Raw genomic sequence first — 10,225 nt, 5'->3', positions numbered from 1 at the left:
GCCTAGGGTATCCAATGTTACCTAGGCCACCTTCTGCCACCCCCCCCCCCAGTAAACCTGAAAGCAACACTCTGAAAGCCCTTCTATTTGTAACTCACAAGTTTGTTCTCTCTAGGTTTGCTCCCTTTCCTACAGGTAACCTTAACACTGAGTTTTACTCCAGAATTGACCCTGAACCCAGTGCCAGTGACAAAAAGGAAATACAACTGACAGCTAAGGAAGCAAAGGAGGATGGAGCCTCTGGGTTCAACCAGCCATCCCCACTGGACCCACCTGGGAAAACACTTTGCAGTCCAGAGGGGAGCAAATGACAGGACAATATCTTCTAACAGAGCAAGAAGGCAAGCAGCTTTAACCCAAGACCACCAGTAAGGTGATAAAGTGTCCTCCCTTTCCCCCTTCACATCAATGCCCCTGTTCAGCATGAAGAAGCCAGAGAGTCGGCATCCAATTCCCAAATCAATAAGACAGTTGGTTTAATTACCATTGGAAAATGCTTGTCATTCCTCTGTAGCATCTGGTCCCCACTGGACCCTCATCATTTCCTTCACCTGCTCCCCCCACCGATCAAACTGTGCAGCTCTGCAACTGCATCCTGGCCCATCCTCACCCTTCTGCCCCCAACCCTCACCTCCTTGTACCCCTAATATGTTTTTCCCAATTAAAAAAAAAAGAGAGAGGAAGACCATCGATGAGATGGACCAATTCAGTAACTGGAGTGATGGGGGTTTGTGTATTAGAGACAATAAGGTTGACACAAGCTAGAGAGCAGGGTTTATGGCTCTTGTACATAGGGTTGCTATGAGTTGCAAGTGACTTGACGGCACATAACAACAGTCCTAAACTTAGCTGAAAGTTATATTGGAATTTGTAAATTATCGATATAAATGTAATCTCATGTATTTTCTCTCATTATATCCTATTTAAAATTTTCTTATATGCTACTCAAATAGATGTTGAGGTTTTATCACAATCATACCTTAATCCAAATATCTTGAAAGATACTTTATTATCAGCAGAAAAGGCAGGAACAACCACAACGCTGAAATGATGATATATAATAATTTCAATTGCTTAAAGTTTCAGTCTTCTCCAGTTGCATAGTAACTTCTAAGCAACTTAAATTTCTTATTGTAACAAGTTTTTTAACAATAAAGTATACCCATTTCACAGATGGCAATGTTAAAAATTACTATATAATATACTGTGATTATAATTCTATCCTCTATCAGAGTAAGTTGATGTAATTTACCTCATCTGCACTTTTAATTGGTGCTTTGCTTGCTTTTCAAATGCCATTAAACCACTCTCAACTAGTTAACATAAATGTTTTGGCCCACATTGTGTTCACAACATTGCAAAGAGCTAATCCATGTAAATACAAATTAGAAAATAATAAAATAGATTGTCAGGTTTTGTTTCATCTTTTTAATCATCCATTATTTTTAGAGAGAAAAAAATTTGTAGTGCATACTCCTCTGTTTCTACTTTAGCAAAGTAGAAAAGCATTTCCAGTCAAATAGAACAACTAATTGAGAAATGGAAAACATCTATAATCACTCAGTTCTTTTCATTTTTATGATTCTAATAATCTCATTGAAATTTTTTATTATCTCACTAATTTTAATTTTTTCCAAAAACTACCTAATTTGAACCAGAAGGGAGTGACCTTGCAAATAATAAATTGTTACTCCAATATAAATTGTTCAGATATAGTCTCAGCATCCTACCACAGGAAACATCCACGATTTTATCCCTTAATACAAGTTTCCCAGAGTCTTCTATAAGGCTGCCTCACAATCATCTGGGGTGGTGTGAAATTATAGATCTGAGAGTCCTCTTGGAACCCATGAATCTACACATCAGGGGCTTTAGGTCTGAAAAATCTACATTTTTAACAAGTTTCCCTGATTCTTATGCACATAATGCTGACAAAACACAACTCTAATATATACATCTCTGTTAAGTCTATATCTCTGACCACCAAAATAAAAATTGAACAGCCAAGCCATACTCTACTCATTTTATAATCTTTGTCCATCCATGACAAAAACATAAGCAAGTTGTACATCTCAAAGAAAGACCAGCTATCATGAATGAGTATTTAACAGTAAAATGAAGTCCCAGTTTCAATTTAAGTTTTATTTTCTCTACAAAGCCTTTGATGGTTCCCATAGATTTGGTAAAAAACGCTTTCATGGTATCAGGTATGTACCTCGATCACAAGTTTTAACACTTGGTGTTGTACTTGCCTGTGTGATAAACAGCTCCTTGAGGGTTGGGCCACATTGAGTTGATCTTCATAATGCTTAATTCTCACCTCATGGTACAGCCTCCCACGTAACATGCACTCAATTCCTGGACAAAACTGTCTGTCTTCTTAACAATGTTTGCTGAACAACTGAATGAATGAATGAATGAATATGCTGATTGTAAGTAACCCTAAAGGGAAATCATTATTAACATGGATCAATGGGAAGAGTGTGGTTTGTATCATTTTAACTGTTTCCTACTTAGACTGAAATTAGTATATGATGCCATAATACTCTATTTTACTATGCCTGAGTTAACCAAGGGTTCAAATGCCATTACCTCAAATGACCCTTAATTGGGGGTTTACTGTTTGCCAGGCCTTGCAAGCACATTAGATAACTAATTCCAACTATATTCCTATGAAGTTGGTATTACTATTTTCTTTTTGCTTATGAGAAAACAGACTCAGATGTAAGGACATTTGCTCAAGTACACAGACTATTCTGTGACAGCGACAATTAAACACTTCCATTCTCTCTGCCCCCGAATTCTATGTTCATTTTCATATTGCTGTACTGCCATTTAGGAGAGACCAGAAACAGCATCAATACTGTATTGACTAATTTCTCACATTGATTCTAGCTTTTGTTTTGAAAACCAGTGTATCATTTCCCTGTGAGGTATGAATACAAATGGTCATTTTTCACATGGATAAACCTCACTTTTCTGTTTAATTTCCAGCACAAAGAACAGAGCACTTGCTTTTCCATCAACACTGTAGTTAAATTGACCACTGAAACTTGCTTAAGTTTGAATTACTTAAATGGACAAGATTTCTCCATTCTTTTCTAGGGTAATAAGTGTTCACCTAGATTTCATCCTATACCATTACCCAGAAATTTTGAAAAAGATAGATTGGCCTCTGCTTTGAATTTTTCAGATTGCTCTTCAAATCGCTATTCCACCACCCATGGGTTTGATGTACCTGTAAGGTGCCTTATAGATTCCGATATTCATTCATCTTGTGGAATTCTGGGCCAGTCCTTTAGATGTCTAAGACTCTCATTTTTGTATCTATGAGTGCGCAGGGCTAACATAGAGTGCTATTGCTGCCACTAGAGATTATCTCTAGTTAGCATTTCCGGGGTGCTCAGAGAGAAAACAATGTCTGGGTGATGACTCTTGTCAGTTTCCCCATTGTCAAACCCAATCTTATGTTCCTCTACACTCTCACAATATTTCCCCATTGGGAACATGCCTGACATTGCAATTTCTCAAAACTGCAGCTCTGCAGTGAATGCCTAATTCCTGAAACTGCAAAATCTAACAAAAGCTGATTTTTTCCACTGATTTGACTGGTGGACTATTTCGGGGCTTTGCATGTGATGACCTGCTGTTCTTCACAAACAACATCTTTAATGTACTCACATGGTTGTTCTGAAGGGCCTGAGGGCAATTAAATCCTTGCAAGCTGCCAGTGGGGCATTCAGAATGACTCCTACGGGTGCAGAGTTTCAGTAGCAGACAAATTTCCCTCATAGGTTATACTTAGCAATTTATCAGGTAGCAATCGGTGACATGATTTTGAACCCAGATCCTATTTACTCCTATAGTGCATTAATGATGTCCTAAAACTATAGGTGGGATGTGTGCCAGTTCACTTCCAGCTATTGTTCTGTCTTGTGGGACATTTCTTTGTTGGTTTTTTTTGTTTGGAGTTTTTTTTTTTTTTTTTGCTTTTTTCAAACAGCCTCTTTTATTTGTATTTTTTTTTCTAATTTGTAGATGAACAGTCAACTTAGAGGGAAATATGCCAACCCTCTTAAATTTTTAAAATTGTCAAAATGAATTTTCTTTGCATCAACTATTTATTTGTCTTCCTTACAAGTTTTTCATACTTGTTGAAGCTCTTGATAATGTGATTTCAGAACAGACTTTCAAACTTGCTGCTAAGCAAGTCAATTTCTCTACGTTCTTTACTTCTCACCTCCCTCTGATATTTCACCATCCTCTCCCCCTACTTCAATTTCCATTTCCCTACAGATATGAACAGCATCCTGGTGTAAGCTCAAACAAGTGTGGCGATCCTCTATACTGGTGGAAAATGGTGTAAAAAATCAATCTTAATACTCACTCCCCCAGATGGCTTTACATATGCTCACAAATAGTCTGAAGTTAAATGTTTTAACGAAAAGCAAATAAGGTTCTATTTCTTGGAGAGTCTGGGGGAGAAAGAGAAAGAAAGGGAGGATGAGAGAATTTGGTCTTTTTGTTTTGTTTGTTTCTTATGGAAATTGCACTGTATTTACATCAGGTCCTCTTGAGGTGAGTCTATCAAGCACTCTGTAGTCTTCCACCCAGAAGAGGAACAGGGAAGACAGCCCAAGAAATGAAATCGAAGGTCTTTCCCCAAAGGAACTGGAATTTTGACGGCCAGGTGATGTACCCTGCAAAGCACCAAGTCCGTACCCCTGAGGTGGCTAATGATGGCACTTGCATGTGCACCTCTCTTTCACGCTGTGTCCACTACAGTGCATCATTTTAGCGGGGCACCGCCCAGGGTAGGGGTCTGTTAGTTCTTTGCCTTCCTCCTTACACCGTCTTCTCACTCTCTCATCCCTAGATTGAGAAGAGGGTGAGGCCTCCCTTCCTCTTCCCCCCATTCTCCTCCTCTCTCTCACTTGTTGCTGTAGAGCCCTGAGATGTGTTTGTTCCGCTGGCTGATTGTAAAAGGGTTTGACTTGCAACTGACCTCAGGGTCAGGACTTTCTCTCTACTAATCCTGCTCTCTTTAAACACAAAAACACTCTGCCCTCTTCCCTCACATCACTCATCTTAATCCCCCCTCTAACCCCCTCTGCCGACACCCTGGTCTCTGAGGCAGTGGTGTGGACTGGGCGGGGGCTTCCCGTCTACAGGCCTCCAGGACCGTGCTTTGGACCCAACGCCCCCTCCTGCCCCCCGCAGGACGAGGGGACCGAGAAGACGGCAATGCGGTGGGAGAAGAATGGGCTGATCCCCAAGCACCTGCTTGACCCTGACACGAAATCTCAGAGAAAGCGTTCTGTCCTGTCCCGAGGCTGGGCCGGGACAGACGAAGAGGGCGACCGGCAATGAAGGGGAGGAAGGAAGAGGGAAGAGAAAAAAGACAAAGGAAATAGCTGGGGAACACACAGAAAGAGAAAGATGTGAAAATCAAGTCGGTATTTGGAGACCGACAAAGAGAGGCGTGAATAAAGGAAAAGTGGAGGAAATGAAGAAATAAACTCTAGTGACAGGGACGAGGAGGGACTAGAAAAGTGGAGAGGGGAAGTGGCGTGGGAATGAGGATGGAAAGGCCAGGAAATACCAAATTGTTACAGGGTTCAATCCTGAGTACACAAAAAGAAAGTGGCAGGTACAGAGTGGGGGAAAGTGTGCTTGAACCCAGGCAGGGAATGGGAACCACAGGGCCTGGAAAAACGCAGGGCTGCCTGAGCGGAGGGCGAGTCGGTGAGTTCAGGGCTTGGTGGCCCAGGACACTGGCCAGAGAGCCAGAGCCCCCCGCCAGGGACATCGCTTTATTTCTCCGGGGGGCCGAGCCAACAGTTCAGGGGCGCCCTGCCTCCTCCAGGCCCAGCGGGTCTGGGGACGCGGGGAGTGGAGCGGCGAGGCGGGCGCGCAGCTGGAGAGGAAGGGACCGGCGGGGAGGGAGGGGGAGAAAGGAAGGCAGGCAGGAAGGCCGCGGGCCTCCCGCAGGGCCCTCGCAGCAGGCTCGGGGAGGCGGGCCGGGGGGCTGGGAGCCGAGTGCCGAGGAGGCGGGAGCGGGCAGGGGGGCCCTGCGCATCCCCAGCCTGCAGGCACCCCACTCCGCACTCGCTGGCCCATTCCGAGTCCTCGCCCTGCGCCCTGAGTGCAGCCTCCACCCCAGCAGCACCAGGGGCGGCGGGCGGGGAGGCGCAGCTCTTCACCCTGGGGGACCCGCACAGCCCCCGCCCCTCAACCTCCTCCCCATCTGGCTGGCCCTTTCAATCCCGCCAAATAGTCACGCTGGAAAAAGAGCTACAACCAAGGCCAAGTTTGCTTTTCACTTGAAGTTTCCAAGGAATCAAACCTATTATTAAAATCTGCTCTCCCGCGTTTCTGGTGTCTCTGCCCCTGGAGCAAGGCTGCGGAAGCGAAGGCTGGGGGGCGAGGGCAGAGGGTGGGGAGAAAGGATGCTGGGTGCCTGCAGGGTGAGGTGGGAGGTGCTGGAGCCCGGACTGACCTCGAATCGCTCTCTCGGTGGGACTAGGGTCTTAGGAACATTTTCTCTAATTAGCAGAAATGCTCCAGAAACAAAAATCTGCGCTGCCCAGTCTTTACAGAGAGAATAAAATGCGTGAATGTTATTCTTCTCTCGCATGCATTGTTTTACTAGCCCTGTCAGTCACGCTACCCAACAAACACCTGCAGATCAAGAACGCTACACCCACAGCGGTTCTTTAAAAATTAATTCATTTCATCTCACTCCTTGGAGAAGGGGGAGTGGTGGGGGTGTCAAAGTCTTACCAACAACAACAAAAAGGGCAGAGTGAGTTGGAAACAAAACAAAAAAACTGAACAAATAATCCTCACCCAAAGCATCTTACAGTCAGTTTAATGAGATCTGGCCTGGGAGGAACTGCCTGATGAGGAAGAAATCAGGAACTCGTTGGAAGAAAGGCAGGAAGTTGTTCAAACTTTGTAAAATACCTCAAAATGGTCTTTCCTGCGTGTTTCGCACGGTTTACCAAACTATTGGAGCAATGAAAATACCAACCTGTGATTTGGGAAATGAATGAAATAATGATCTAATAATTAGAATAATAAAACATTCCTTTCCTGAAGATTACTATTACCTTGGCAAGAGGCGCGTTTGCCACCATGAGGAACATCTCCAGGTTCTAGACGAAAGTTTTCTCTAGAATTCAGTTTGGAGAGACATGACTCGGTGACAGGACCTCACTTGTGAGAAACAAATCCCAGCAACAAATCTCTACTCCCTTCTTCATGTTTTTCTCTCAGCCATGAAATACTTTATATTGGTTTTTCAGCGTTAACCAAACAAAAAGGGAAACTGTGGAAATAGCAGGGCATGAGGTCCCTGGTACGTCTGTTTCAGCTATGAGGCACATCCCATAGAATGATAAACTTTCTCTTTCAGGAAACCAGTGACAGGTTCGCTAGTGCACCAACTAAACTTTTTGTATATCTGCAGCTTTTAAAGTGGGACCACCAAACTCTGTTGGGACTTATACTACTCATGTGCTTGCTGAGCCAGAATATTGATGCCAACAGTTGAACAGAAGTACAAAATTGGGCCTGTGCCTATGTGAGCACAGTCACAGAAGCATATAGTTCTAATGAAGTACCAGGAGAGGTTGAGATAGGGTCTTAACAAGAGAAGAGCTGGGAGCCAAATTGAACTCTCTGAGTAAAGTGTCCTGGACGTGAAAGCATGACGGTGAATGCAGAATTTTCCAAAGCATCTCCCAGAGGAGATGTGCGTGGTTCATATTCCAGGATTATTTCATCATGCTACTCCATTCATAGATACATAGGCACCCAAATATTTTTAAAACCACCATTTCATCAAGGATCAACTTACTGAAAGACAAAAGGGGAGACGTTTATTATCTTGTTGGACAGCGGTAAACATCTTTCTTGGAATTGCTGCAGTCACTTGAAGGAATGAATGGTTTAAGTAATATTAATAAGATGACTTTTTTTTTAAAAAAAATCACACATCAGCTGTCAGGTTAGCATTATATGTAAAGTGTAATCCGGAACATACATGGAATTCGGTTCTCATTGCCATCTTGCACAGGCCCACATTTGGGCTGATAGTCCATCCTCATTCCAGGACACAAAAAGATGTTCAGGAAGTGGGATGGAGAGGGGTAAAGCCGCTGCAATCAACATACTTCGTGGTAGACTTTAAAACATTCCCCCCAAACAAAAATAGAATATCTTAGTGCTGTTGACAAATTTCAAAATATATTTGCTACAGTAAAATTTTAAATGCACTATTTAATGCCTCAGATTACTTGAAGACAAAGTTTTACAGAAAACTTTAGATTCCAGCAAAAAAAAAAAGTTGCAATAATAAACACCTAGGGGAAAAATGTCTTTAAGAAATTTTAAAGTGTCACACAACCCCAAGGTCTCATCAGAAATAAGAAACATGATATGTTGTGTTCATATATATGAGGAATTCTGGGCAGGGTGGGAGGATGGATATTGATTTTTTTTTCCTTTGCCTGTGTATGTGTGAAAATCCTACAAAAATATTTGGCCAATTCCTGAGGAGAAAGAGCACAGAGGGAGTGATTAAGTGTGGACCTAGGACCCCAGGTACGGGGCATTTTGGTTTATAGATTGTGTTTGCTTGAGTTCATTCCAGATACATTCCACTTGCTATTCTGCTAATTACAGGGGGTTGAGGCAGCTGCCCCAGCCATCATCTTTATCCCCTTATCTTTGGCCTCGCCCAGCCCCTCGGGTTCTCCCCTTCTCTTTCCTCCTCCAGACCAAAATGTGGTGCAGTTCTGAAACCAGACTCTGTCACAGCCAGCAGTTAGAAACAAGCAAAGGAACGGGACAAACTAGAAAAATATTTTTTTAAAACTATTTCTTTTTCTGGTCAACACTGGTAAACTATGTGAAGTAATTTCGCTCTAGACCTCTTTTGTCGGTTTTGACTGGCTTCCCTTCCATTCACTTTGTGGAAATTCTACTTTCATTCCTAGGGTTTTGTCTTTTTAGTTCATGGCTAGAATTTATTTTCTCTTCCACATTTGCTCATTATGTTCTGAAGTAATAAAACATGCATACAAAATTAGCACGTTTCAAATGTATGGAAAACCGGGGTGTTTTTTTTTTCCTTTTAAATTTATTGACTCAAAATTCAATGCATCTCTAGAGGGGGTTCTTTGTCGTTTTAGAAGAAAGGCTTTTTAAGAAACTATATACATAATTTGAATCTCCCTCCTCCACACAGCAATGCCTAAAATAAAAATTTCACAATGCATTTACATGAAATAATACAAAACAAAAAAAAATCAAAATTTTCAGATACACAAAGTTTTACAAAACCCAGAATATAACGTCTCCGTCTAAAAAGGGTGGGGGACCTTCTTTGTATAAATTAACAAACCAAAAAGAAAAAAAAAAGCGGTAACAACTACAAAAAACTTTTAAGTGTTTAGATTTGCCTTACTACATATATAACAAATGAGAACAATTTCCCCATCACTTTGCCTTAGGCAATAAAAAGCCATCAAGAAGCGATGCAAGAATGAAAGTTGCTGCTCCAACGGTTATAGAAAAGTTGGCATTGCCTATAATTTTTGTTCTGTCTTTGCGTCCTCTTTAGCAAATAAAACGCTTTCTGCCTCCTCCTCCATGAATGATAAATACTGTACAAAAAGTCTCAATAAAACACCGAAGTTCAGTCTAAAACGCAAAACTTGTGGCCACGACTAGTCGTCCCCAGGAGCTTCTAAAAAGGTAAGTAGAGCAATGGTTACCTTCTCTTCCTCATCAATATTTTCATTTTTACAAGAACATGAAAACATTCTGTACAAAAAGGAAGGCCAGGTCTGGGCTGGGGCTGGACCGCGCCGGGAGCGCAGGTGGCGGCGTCCAAGGGCCCCCGCGCCGGCGCTGGGCAGTCAGGTCCCGGCCCGGCCACCGGTGTCGCCGCGCGCAGGCCGCTAGATGTGCGTCAGGGGCACCGTGCCGTTGACGCCCGAGCCGGCGCCCTGGTAGTGCTGGGGCAGCGAGTGCAGCCGGCTCTGCGCCGCGGCCGCCGCGGCTGCCGCGGCTGGGTCGCCGCCTTCGCCGGCGGGTAAGTACATGCTGATCATCTCGCGCAGGTCCCCGGGGCAGGGCGCCCGCGAGTGCGAAGTGACGGGCGGGCTGACGCTGGGCTCGGACTTTACGAGCGAGCCGAGCGCGCCCAGGGCGCCCG

At 43.4% G+C, this 10,225-nt stretch overlaps 1 protein-coding gene across 1 annotated transcript in view; it reads right to left on the bottom strand.

Annotated features, from left to right (window-relative positions):
* Positions 1-9,968: 9,968 nt before the first annotated feature.
* Positions 9,969-10,225, bottom strand: part of LOC102860053 (transcription factor SOX-1-like) — a 1,147-nt gene continuing 890 nt past the window's right edge. Inside the window, exon 2 of the mRNA XM_006883953.1 lies at positions 9,969-10,225. Coding sequence (XP_006884015.1) covers positions 9,969-10,225 — 257 coding nt within the window.

The sequence above is a fragment of the Elephantulus edwardii genome, unplaced genomic scaffold, assembly GCF_000299155.1.
Source record: "Elephantulus edwardii isolate Elephantulus edwardi_28Jun2011 unplaced genomic scaffold, EleEdw1.0 scaffold00030, whole genome shotgun sequence".
NCBI classification, from domain to species: Eukaryota; Metazoa; Chordata; class Mammalia; order Macroscelidea; family Macroscelididae; genus Elephantulus; species Elephantulus edwardii.
The sequence above is the reverse complement of the archived record's forward strand: the minus strand, read 5'-3'. Positions and strand labels throughout refer to the sequence as shown.